General features: G+C 41.5%; 1 protein-coding gene across 6 annotated transcripts in view; it reads left to right on the top strand.

Annotated features, from left to right (window-relative positions):
• Positions 1-12726, top strand: part of LOC103704952 (coilin-like) — a 43515-nt gene that overhangs the window by 8245 nt on the left and 22544 nt on the right. For all 6 annotated transcript variants that reach the window (XM_039130929.1, XM_039130928.1, XM_039130927.1 and 3 more), the window contains exon 4: positions 4291-4521. In XM_039130929.1, coding sequence (XP_038986857.1) covers positions 4291-4521 — 231 coding nt within the window. The remainder of the gene's footprint in view (positions 1-4290; positions 4522-12726) is intronic.

The following is a 12726-nucleotide window of genomic DNA, read 5'->3' as shown; positions in this document are numbered from 1 at the left end:
TTTCTTCATGCTGAACTCAGATCTGACCCCATGATCAATATCTTTACCACTAGGAAAGTGACGATGGGAGAAGGAAAAGAAGAATAACTACTCTCTTTTGCAGTTGGGTCAGGGAAATAAAGATAGCCCTTTTCCAATTTAGATATATAGCAGTACATTTTGCATATTAACATATGTCTCAAGCCAATGTAAGCTCTTTGTCTGCATGTCCATGTATCTATGTATAATTACACTTTAAGAAAAGATAGCAATATTTATACTGAAGCATGCACTTTCATCGGCATTATATAACTTTTATGTGTATGTACAGGTAGCTGCGTGCATGGTATACTGACAATCCTAATACCCATTGATATGAAAGGAATTGCAATATAAAAGTTAATTACAAGATGTAGAAATGACATAGTGATTGTGGAACTGACTTGGTCCTTCTCACAATTCTAAGATGTCAATTTATTATTGGTTAATCAGTATGAAGCATGCAAAACACTAAATATTGCTCATCTTCCTTATACGTCCTTGGGGAGGAAAGGTCTATGCTCAGATCCTATCATGTGATGTTTAATGTGTAAATCATCTCTTTGGTAGCAAGTTCAATATTTGGACTTTTACTTTGTTTTTCCAGATTGATGACAGTAGTAGAAAATGTTAGCGGATTTCAATCATATCTAGTTTGTGATAATAGTATGCATTGCACTTGCGCAATTAGCTTATTAAATGGGTGGCTGTTGTTATACAAGGTCAACTTATAAGTAGGAAGCCTATATAGCTTATACCCCTCATGCTAACATAAGTTTGTGTTCCTCCATTTGTACACTTCCACTTGAATTAGAGGTCTCACCATCTGCCATGCCTTGAGACTCAAACTTATTCAAATCTTGATGTGTGATTATGTAGTTGATCAAACATGGATGCAGAAATAATCATTGTATTAAGAAGTGGATAGCGGGCACATAGCGGCTGGAGGTTTTCATAGCGGATAGCTAGGGATGGAAATGGGTCGCAATGGGTCCAAGGCTCGTTAGGTTGAGCTAACTTTGATCAAACTTGGGGCCTGGCTCGAGGATGTCTAGCTTGGCTTAGTCTTAAAAATAGGGCCCGATTAAATTTTTAGGTCAGGCTCTGTTAATTCTTGGTCTGGCTTGAAGTCTAATCATGAAACTGGCCTGATCCAGGCATGCATTATTGAGGCTGAGCCAGACCTAAATGGCTGACCTTAAATGGATCCTTAAATGGCTAACCTGATCTAGACCTTTAGGTCTAAACATGCTCAACCCAAACCTAAACCTCACAATTTCTATTCCCTTGCTCTAGGCCCCTCTTCCCATACTATCGGAACCCTCCTAGCAGCCCCCCCTTCTCTCTCTCTCTCTCTCTCTCTCGTCGGACTCCCCACACCCCTCGCTCTCTCTTGCCCCATATAGTCAAATCCTTCCCATCGGATCTCCTCTCTCTCCCTCTTTGTACCTCTCTCTCCTTCCCACCCCATATCTTGTGCCCTAGTCCTAATGGCCTAGCCTGGTCAGCCCTTTCTCTCTCTGATCCCATCAGGGAGAAGTAATTTTCTCAATCCGTTCAACTCGAATATCTCAAGAAGATTTAGAAGAAGAAATTTTGGCGAAAGTAGGATACCCCTTTTCTTTCATTTATCCCTCATGAACTGAGACAAATAGACTCTACTTATACTAGTGAGGTCCACACTTACACCATTTAGGTCGAATCTTCTTCTAGTTCAAATTGAACTTAGCTTTCTCAAAATCAACATGACCAGTGAAAATAAATATGAACTAACATCCTAGAGGATGTTGGAGAAGGTAGATTTTGATTTCTACACCGACTTTGCTTTTAGTCGCTCCGCCTAATTCTTTATGAATTGGAAGATATATCCGATCAAACTCTTTCAAAAAAAGAAAGGCTTTGATTTGACCGGCTCATTTTGGAGTCTAAATAATAGAATTTAGCTTTGATCACTTGGTGTGCTGCACCCTTTGAGGTGGCTCCACGTCATAGAGCTTGAAAAATTACCTAGTTCGAAAATCATCTCAATTGAGTGTCATGCGGCTAAGTTATGGCCTCAGAAAGTTTGGCATGCGATTTGGCTTCTCGATTAGCATATTTCACTTTTGGACCATGTCCATTCTTAACCTTAGTGGTCAAAGTGGTCCCCATCGAGTCTACTGATCCACTTGGATCTCTCTCTCCCTCTCCGACATCCTAGGGTTTCGATGCTTCACAAGCGTATGATGGTGAACTCACCCTATTTTTGATGGAGAGCATGGTGACCTCGTCTTTGCCCTTGATACTATTTCAAGCTACAATGCAACTCGTAAGAGTAGCAGAGGAGTGTCCTTTGCTGGATGATGGAACCTGAGTGCTGAGGTGAAGGCACACTCCCTCTTTCCCTCTCTCTCCCCTTCTCACTGCCACCCCCATCCTTGCCGAGCAGCTTGACCTCAAATGTCTTCGTTCACTGAGTTCGCTAGCGGTGATGGCACCAAGGAGTCTAAGGTTGCTAATTGAGAGAGAAGTTGGTGCCAAGCTCAGGTTGGGACCATTTGGCTTTGGGTTGGGCTTGTGTCGAGCTCAGGCACACTCTTGGAAAAAAATTTTGAGCTTAGTTCCAAACTAGAGCCTGAATTTTTTTTTTCTCCAAGGTGGGGTTCGGGCATGAGGAAAGGCCAGCCTGGTTCCAACTCTTAGGATAGTGGATAGTGGGCAATATATGCCCAAGGCAGCATGTTAAAACATATTAATATTTTTTTAAGTATCAAAAAAATAATATCTTACATTAACTTCATGAAAAAAAATAATGAAAAAACATCAAGCGCTATAGCAGGTGCTATATACCCAAAGCAAGCTGCTAAAATATGTCAACATTTTTCTTATTAAGTATCAAACATCAATATTTTAGATCAATTTCATGCAAAACATAATGAAAAAAAAAGAATAAATCTATAAAACATCATCTACTTAACATCATATTTCACGTCAACATCCATATAACGTAAAGGTCGACAATTTAATGACAAATTTCATCATCCTCCAAAAATAACAGTATCATTTATAAGATAAAAATTTACATAATCATATAACTTCAACTATAAATAGGGATATCCAAAATCATAACATCAACTGTAGAAGAAAGATGCCTGCAATCATATTCACTAAATAGGCCGGCCTTCTTCGTCATTTCTCTTTCTCTCCTATGCTTTGTTCGGTGGGGCACAAGAAACTAGACCAGCCCATGCTTTAAACGACATGTTGGACCAATCGATCATTGGACGAATCCAATTCAAAGTTGATTCAGGCTACTATGCAATCAATCGTCCGCTTTGAACCCGTAGTGGAGCGACTACTATAGTAGGTTTTCTGTTGATATATCAGTGCCCAAGTGCCATATAGGCTACTATGGTACTTGGTATAATGTTTTTGGGCCGAAACTGTTACATCAGCCATGGTGGCCAATTTTTAAAAAAGTGAAAATAACATTAAAATTAAGATATCTAACCAAACCAAATGATCAAATAGAGCATAACTAAAATTTTCATATAAATTATAATGATAAATAAAATTTTGTAACATAACTTGGACATGGCTGATTATACGTAATAATATACCAATTACAGAACGATATGCTAAACTACTGTATTTTTGGAGCTGTCTCAATGATCAGGCCCGATCATTCCAAGTGCTAATTTCTTTTTTCTTCCAAAAGTGTACCTTAACCATCGCAAATATCTTTGGAAGGTCTAACAGTAACAGGAGTAAGCTCAATGTTCCAAAAAGCACTTGGCGGACTTACAGTAGCTGAGGGGTGCATGGCATGCAGAAGATGGTGGTCACATCATCCCAAGGAGGGCAGCTAAAATATATTAGCAATCTAGTACCTTACTAAGTATTTTGTAAACAATACTGAACATGAACATCATGCAAAAAAAAAGTAACGGGAAAATCCATCCTTAACTAAGTATCTTGATTAACTTGAGAGTTACTGTTGTATCATATGCTTTAAAGATTTATAGTTTTATACCATTGGAGGATGCCAACTAGTGCGGTTGGTAAAAGCTTTGGGGGTTGATACCAAAGACTTGGGTTTGAGTTCTTCCCTCATCTGGATTTCAGCCAATATTTCTCCCATACTAGTTCTTCAAAAAGAAAACCCGAAAAAATAAACCACTGCCATTGTATCTGCCAGTTATTTTTCCTGACATATTTCAGGTTTAGTACATGGTAATTATTATTTGTTGTTCCTAAATATTGATGTCACTTGTTTTCTCTTATTTGATGCAGGAGAAAGAAAATAAAACTGACCAGTCCTGAAATGCCAATTACTACCACTGCACAAGATGATCATGTCCAAGCAGAGCAGAATCAGAGCTCTTTTTGTAAGAAAAATCGTCAGAAAAGTTTAGATAGGACAGCTAAGCCATCAAATGGAGATGACAGTTCGGATATGCTGATCGCCCCTCGAAATGATACTGGTGTCGGGAAGAAAACTAGTTCTGTACCAACAGTAGAGAGGTACATTCAGAACTCTGATTTAATTCCATGTAAAAATAATTTAGTACACCATTCATTTAAGTTTTGGACCTGACTCATTATCTGTAGCGATATAACCTTCTAAAATTTGTGAATATTTCCACCCTACAATTCTGTGCCAACAAATAATTTATTGTTTTTATGTCAAATGGATTGTATAGTGCTGGAAGATATCTATAATGTTATTGGTTGTGGTTACATTCAGTGTCTATATTAATTGTTAAGGACTAGGAAGCTTTTGTTAGTGCATGTCATTAAATTACTCATGCCAAATCATGTGATTTGCCATTCAGGAGAAAAAAGGTTTTGTATTTGAAGATATTTTAGCTACTGCAAGCCCCTTTAATTTCTTATCATTCATTACTAATTTTTCTTGCTGCAGTAGCATTGCACAAACTATGGAAGTAAGTTTGAACAAAAAGGGATTTTTCAGGATCCACTGAAAACTCTTATACTATTGGATTGAAGCCTGCAAACTTAGTGGGCCTTCAGCTTCTATTTTTAGGAATAGAAAGAGTAATCGTATTTAATTCTGTTGCTATATCCCATGTGGATTGCTGGTTTTATCAGTCAATGCTTGCTATTCAGGGTTGGTTCATGGAGAGCAGACAGGTCTATATAACTTTCTGGATTGGGAAAAGTAACAAAAAAAATTATGGGAGACAATGATAACAGAGGAAACATGTGCATAACAGAAAATATGAACAGAAATGCTATGGATCTTTGCAAACAGTTTCGAAAAATATGTGGTAGTCTATGAGCTATTTGTAAAAGTTATTAGTTTTGTTAGTACTTAGTAGGCATGCTTATTCGCTAATTAGCTGACTACAAATGTTTTTGGAAACATCTTAACTCTTAAGCATATTTTCAGAAATTTTTAGATAATTTAGTATTCATATTATTTGTTTTTTCTGCATTTTAATTGCATTATTCAGGAGTGTTTGCTTCATCTCCTATCTCTTGTCTAAAACAGTTTTTGGATATCCAATAGTTAATTCACATTTGAACCTTGAGATTTCCATAATATAAATATGCATTGATTTAATAAAATAAAAAACAGGGAAAAGGGGTTGGCCGGGGGAGAGGAAGGAAGAGAGGAAGGTCGAAGCCAGCCGGCGGAGGCCGGGGAGCCGTCGCGTGGAGGAAAGAGCCGCGGAAGAGGGGCTCGCTCCGATCCCTATTTTGTTCAAAACAGGGGCCGGAGGGGGCCCTTTTATTTTTGAGGTTTTTAAGTGAAAGTTGGCAAACCCATTGCCGACTTCACTTAAATTTTTTTCGAAACAGGGGACTGGAGTGGAGCCCTTCTTCCGCGGCTTCCTGACGGTTCTCCGACCTCTGCCTCCTCTGCATGGCGGCTTTCGGCCCTCCGCTGGCCTCCCCCTTCTCTCTCTCATTTTCTCTCTCATTCTCCCTCTCTTCCGTCTCTTCTACTGTGTCGGTACAGGCCCGGCATGGCACGACGCGGGCCTGTACTGACTCATGCCGCCGGGCAACCGGTATGGTGCCTAGTACCGGTTCCGTCGATCCTAGCTGAAAGGATACCTAAAATTTAAAATTTGAGTAGACTTCGAAACTCCAGGAAAGGCTGAAAGTAATTATCAACCTAGTGCTTGTCTGCTTGCCACTCAAGTAGAAAAGGAAATTGGTAAATGAGTCCCTTATTTTCATGAATTCTTGCTCGTTCTCTTTCTGTAGATCTTCCAATTGCATACTTGCTTAGTGTCCCAATTTGTTCTTCATGACGACCAAAAGAAGAATTGATAACTTTCTTTGTCTTATTTTCCTGTTGTTGCCACTGCCTGCAGGTTTTATACTTTCTCTGCAACAAGTAGATGCAGAGGGCTGGCACTTGTAATTACCTAACTATTAGTAGAAATACACACACATATCTATATGTCCATGTAGCTTTTGACAATGAACCAGTCTGTGGAAGTGTTGAGTGCTGTCAAGTATTTTATTAAGGGACATGCTTTGGAGAGTAGTGTGTAAGACTTTTCTAACTAGACTTTTGGGTTTTAGTGATGTTTAGGTACAATAGATTTTGTGAAACCTTAATATTTGAGAAATACCTCATTATTCGGAAGTTGAAATTTTGATTTAGACCCAAAAAAATTGAGATTTTGAACTAAAATTGGAAATCAATTTTTTATTTTGAAGAACTTTGAATTTTTAAGTATTTTTATTGAATTCAAATAAGGGATACTTCCTTATTTACATGTAATGTATTAAAATGATAGTACATAAAAATATGTCCTATTATAGTTAATCTGCCTGTTTATCTATAATTGCCTGTCCACCGAGTTACTAAGATAGATGCTTGTCTATCCAACTTGACCCCTAGCAACCGACCTTGGCTGTGTTTGGTTGCTCATTCTCTCTTGGTTTTTAAGGGCAGGTTATCATTTTAACCAGCCAAACACTTGAGGGTTAAAATTATTGGGTCAAAGCCAGCAAAAACCACTTAACCTGGTTAACTTTATTTCATGCGGGAGGGTGAAATAAAGTTACCCGCCAAAACTCTCTATTCTCCTTTTATTTTTTTCACTTTTCCACAACTTATCCTGCTGACCCTGGGAATGTCCATCAAACTACAGATAACCTCTGGTTAAGGGGTGGTTACAAATGGTTAAGTCTATCTATCCCTTAGTTAGCTATTCGACGTCCAAATGCATCCCATGGGGAACTGATTTAAGCTAGTGATATACCTAGTGGGCCCCGCATATCTGAACTGCCTCTCCCACCTATAAATAGGGTCCAAGATAGGGCAAGTTATGAGTGGAAAAGAAAGTGATGCATGAGCCTTTAGAAGTAGGTAGAGGTGGAGGAGGATGGTGTCTATATAAGGGTTTCTTTTGCATCATTTGGTAAGTAATCCTTTCTCCATGACTTTGGATTGAAAATTTTTGTTTGGTATTTCTGTTTCATACGACTTTATATGCTGTTTTGGATTTCTAAACTAAACTATCTTTTCCAAAGCTATGATTTCCCTTATGAGTATTGTCTTGAATTAAGTTTTGTATTTTTGAAGCTCTGTCTTCTTTTGAAATAGTCGTGAGGTTTAGAACTTTTGGAACAGCATACAAACTTCAAACCAAATCGAAATTTGAATGGCAAAGAAATCTCAAGCTTTCAAAACTAATTAGGGATTCGTGGTTTTAGAACAACTATTAGGGATGACCCTGGACCTCACCAAGAAAAGGCTGGCCAAAAGTTTTTTTGGGATCCTTGGCCTTGCTTATGTTTCTCACAAGCACCACTGGAAGAAAATATGACTAAAGATTTCTTACTTTGGTGATGCATATTTACAGATAGAAAACTACAAGCCAGCAGCTCCTCCTATGCTCCACGTTTTTTTGCCTGGCAAAATGAACTGAGATTGTCTGCAGATTCCTCATTTCTTGCCGGCTCGCAGTACCGAGCGTACCGACGTACCGGTCGGCTCCGGTAATGGTATGGTACTGGTGCCGAGCTGAGCCGAGCCGAACCAATACCGTACCGATGGTGCTGGTTCGGCCTGGTTTCGACCATCGTCATTTTTTTTTTTTGGAGTTCTCTCACTTTTGGATTTTTTTTTGATGTTTCTATGTTTAGGTTTAAGGTTAAAACGAGATGATGCAACTTATTACTTCCAAATGATTCAAATAATGAGATGAAGAATATAAAATATCTTCAAATTAAGATACAATCAATTACATTCATTTAAAGCACTCTCGGATATCTAAAATCGGGTCGAGTGGCGATGTTTCTCATCAATATCTGGATCATAAGCATAATATGGAGGCAGATCAACCCATCCCTCTAATCAAGCGGCGTTGTAGTCTTGTATGCTCAATCCCTGAGGAATGCGCGTCGGGTCATAAGAACTCTCGGATCTCTCGCTGAAGCTCTGGCTCTGAGAGGTGTCTTGATAATATGGTTGTGAAGGGGCCATCCGAATATGCCGGCACCAAAATTCAACCCGTAAGACCCTCCAAGCTGCGCAGGGTGGTAGCCACCGGAAGATGACTCCGATGCACCATATCCATAGGCTGGCTGAGGCCGCGGATAATTGGAAGACTCGGAACTTGATACATCAATGGATCCGACTCCACATGGGAGGTCATCTGCAGCTGCATCCTGGCCTCCTGAACGACCTCGAGGAGCCCTTCTTCGATATGCAATGGTATCCGACCGGCCTATATCAGACGGCCTACCGTGGTCCGTATCTTGTGTAGCATGCGTAAACTGAGACTCACCGGTGTATCGAAAATCTCTCTTCGGCTGTCTTATAAGTAGTACCATTCTGTCCTCCACTCCCTCCATGGTTAGTAGATCCATCACCACCAGAACCTTCATCGCTGTTGGTCCAAGTCTCCTCGACACTCTCCATTGGGGCCATTTCCTTTTCTTTTCTCGTTTGCTGGGATTGACGCCCTCCTGATCGAGTCGACTGGGTACTAGAGCATTCTCATCCTCGCATGAGAGGATCATCTCTCTGAACGGGAGCATTGTACTAGTCTTGCGGTGACTGGCTCCCCTCTAGCCACGTCCTATCAGCGGTAGGAATGCGTGGAATATTGCACTCAACCCATTGCTGTGGATCGATTATAGCCTCGGTGGCTATGATGCTGGTTGGTCGTTGAGGCAATCCTGGCTCATCAAGCTCGGGCTCCTGCTGCCGGGCTGCAAGTCAGTCAAGCATAGGATTATCATCATCATCTGTAAAACTCCTATGATGGGATCTGCATACTTGAGCTCCACTTTCTCCTGAATGCATTTTAGCCTCAACTGCAGATTGTAGTGCATATAAACTAGGTCGTTGAGGCACTTTTGTGTCAAACAGTTCCTCTATTTGCTGTAGATAAGGGCGAAGGTGGACCAGTTGTGCTCACAGCCACTCGAGGAGACCGTTTGGAAGAGGATCCGGATAGCTATCCGCTTAAGATTTTTTGCGGATCCGCCAAAATGAATCCACCATTCAGCTGCAAAAATGTCTTGCAAATTGTATTGTATCTGGATTCATAGTTGTCTTGCTCACGACAGCTGGTCGCTGTCCAAAGCTGTGGCTGCCCTCTCTAAATAATTTGGTCTGTGAAAAGAAGCTTGTTGTAGTATGTTAATAATATAAGATCCGATATATTTACATATGCTACTAAATCATAGTTACCTCTTCTATACATGATGCGGCGACTTCTGGATCCGGCTCCATCTTATAAATAACATTACGCAGAGCATCAAGAAATTCATCATCCATACCAATTTCACTCTCGTACTGAAACCGGGGATTCAGGTTGTATGCTGCACATAGATGACACCATCTTAGTATAATTATACAAATATATCAATCAATATAATTATCAATATTATCGCTTACCTGCTAGATGCAATTTTCTACCCATTTGGGCTTCCCACCGCCGCTCAATGATGTCGATGTACTCGTGGGCGTGGGCTACATTTGCCTCCATGATCTGAGCCTTTGCCTTCTCCATCATGTGATACAAAAAGCCTATCTTGGGGTACCTCTCGCTATCCACGGCCCGCAACACTTCATATAATGGTTTGATAGCCTTGACTATCGTATTAGCCCGCTGCCAAAACGACTGCCTGCTTACCAAGCCTTCCATCCTGCTTTCTTCAGTGCCGGCTTGGGCATATCTACTTTTATGCTACTCGGGACTGACAAACATCTGACGTAGGGCTCCTTTCTTCTCGATAACCGTGTGACTCCTGGTCTAAGAATCTCTTCCTCTGTATACTTTCTCATTAATGAAAGAACCCAAGTATGACTATAAATATACTGGTGATGCATTGGGCTATCTTCACCGTATGTTGCACCCTACGGATCTTTTCAATGTCCATCAGGATGAGGTTGATGCAATGTGCAGCACATGGGGTCCAAAAAATTTGTGGTCGCCGCTCCATCAAGACCTCTCCGGCCAACTTATATTGTGGCCCGTTATCAGTGACGATCTGCACGACATTCTCCTCTCCAATCTGATCAATCACCTCCTCCGTAAGTCTGAGGATGTATGAGGCGTTGTGCACCTTATCTGAAGCATCAACTGACTTATGGAAGAAGGTCTTCGTATCACAGTATGTCAGAAAATTGATGATGGCCCACTTTGTCGGACCGGTCCAACCATCACACATCAGAGTGAGCCCATATGTGGGCCACTTGCTCTTATATGAGCCAATCCAATTCTGTAGCTCCTTATTGTTGTCAAGAAGCTCACCGTAAATGTCCTTCGGGCCTGGAGGATCGACACCGGGACCGGCATACTGTATGGTGGAAATGGCAGACTTGTAGTATGTATTGTCTGCAGCATTCGCTGGAATGTGGCTGAAGTGGAACCAGGATCCAATAGCGTGCCACATATCCTTCTTCTTCTCCTTCCACATTGTGTCTACCCTTTGCTGCTTCGAATCTCTTCTGAAGAAGGCATACGGATCTACATCATGGATTGACGCAGTTGGTGGAATCCCTTCGGAAGACTTCTTTCGGCTACCAAAACCACTCAGGATAGATGCAATCCGGCCACCTCCTCTGCCCTCGCCCTTCCTGACTGAGGTTGTCCTTTGAAACTCTGGATCTTGTCTGCTTCCACCAGAATCGGCGCCCGACTCGAAAAACGAGGGCCCAAATCGAGCCCGATGCCTCACCACCTCCCTCTGCTGCCACCGATCATCCAGACTCGCCCGCATGGCATCCTGGATCTGTGCCTCCTCCTCATCTGGACTCTAAACCTCCTGTGACTCCATGAAGTGATAGGAAGGTGTTTCTGCAGCTTGACGTTCCACCTCCACTTTTTGCTTCGCAACCCTCTCCTTGGTTGCTTTGATCTCAGCGAGGTTTTTCCTCATCAGCTGACGGATGTTTGGTGGGCACTCCGAGCATGCAGATATTTCACGAGAATTACTGGCTAAGTGCTGCTTTAATCTGGTTACCCCTCCTCCCTTGAAACACTTGTGGCAATAATTGTACTGAAACTGGTGCCGTTCACTGAGCATCTTTCCATGCTCCCAGCCAATATTACGCTCTTGGGGTTGCCCTCTCCTTGATGGCTCCACTCCTATGACCACATTAATTTTTTTTAAATTTCTAATTTTTTATTTAAAATTTAATTATTAAAATTTTTAATTAAATTATAAATTATATAAATTCTGTGAAAACAAAAGTTAATGTTACCATTAACATCGTCCAATTATCGACAACATATAAAAAATTCAAGACGAAATGGAATCATTGAATTATTCCTTTTTTTTGGCAATTTTTGACTTAATTTTTTAAAACAATTTAAATGAAGTATTAAAAAAACAATGTAGGGGAAAGAAATTTTACCTTATTTAGTTTTTGCTGGATTTTTCTTGAAGAAAAACGACGCTCTCTGACCCTTCTAAATTTTTTTCACGCCTTTGTCTTTGCCTTTCTCTTCTTTTCCTCCTTTCTCTCTGCCTTTCCTTCACCTTATTTCTGGCTTTGGCTGATGAATTGCTCGGCTTTTATAGCCGAACAAATGCTAAGATAACCACGCTACGGGTGAAGTAAATGGTCAGCGCTGTGGCACTTTGAAAGTGCCACAGCGTATGGCACTTTCAAATGCCGCCATTGACTCTTCGCTGTGGCACTTTTGAAGGTGCCACAGTAAAGAGTAGGGTGGAAATCATCCGGATCTACCCACCCGTTTAGGCACTGTGACACTCTTGAAAGTGCCACAGCGCGTGGCACTTTCAAAAGTGCCACATTTTGGCACTGTGGCACTTTGAAAGTGCCTCTGGCCAGCGCTGTGGCACTTTCAAAGTGCCACAGCGCTGGCACTTAGCGCATGGCTACGGCCACGCGCAGCATTGCCTTGTACCGGTGGGAACCGAGCGGTTCGCACCGGTTCGAGCATGTACCGGTGCGAACCGGCTCGGTTCGCACCGGTACGAAGCATATACCGACCGGTTCCGACCCAATTTGGGTCGGAATTGATTTCCACCCCTGTACCGGACCGGTGCCAGTCGGTACCGGTCCGGTACGGGTACGGGCTGAACCGACCGGTACAGGTCGGTTCAGCAGACACTGCTTGCCGGTGCTTCCTTATGCAATCTCCCTAATCCGTAGTGGAAAAGATGAATCAGTGTCGAACTCGTTTTTTTTTTTCACCTGAGCATCAATGTCTCCAGCAGCAAACCCTTTCAGGAATCTCCAATATTGAATTCCCAGAC

This window comes from Phoenix dactylifera, chromosome 10, assembly GCF_009389715.1.
Source record: "Phoenix dactylifera cultivar Barhee BC4 chromosome 10, palm_55x_up_171113_PBpolish2nd_filt_p, whole genome shotgun sequence".
Lineage (NCBI taxonomy): Eukaryota > Viridiplantae > Streptophyta > Magnoliopsida > Arecales > Arecaceae > Phoenix > Phoenix dactylifera.
This window is presented reverse-complemented; position numbering and strand designations above follow the sequence as displayed.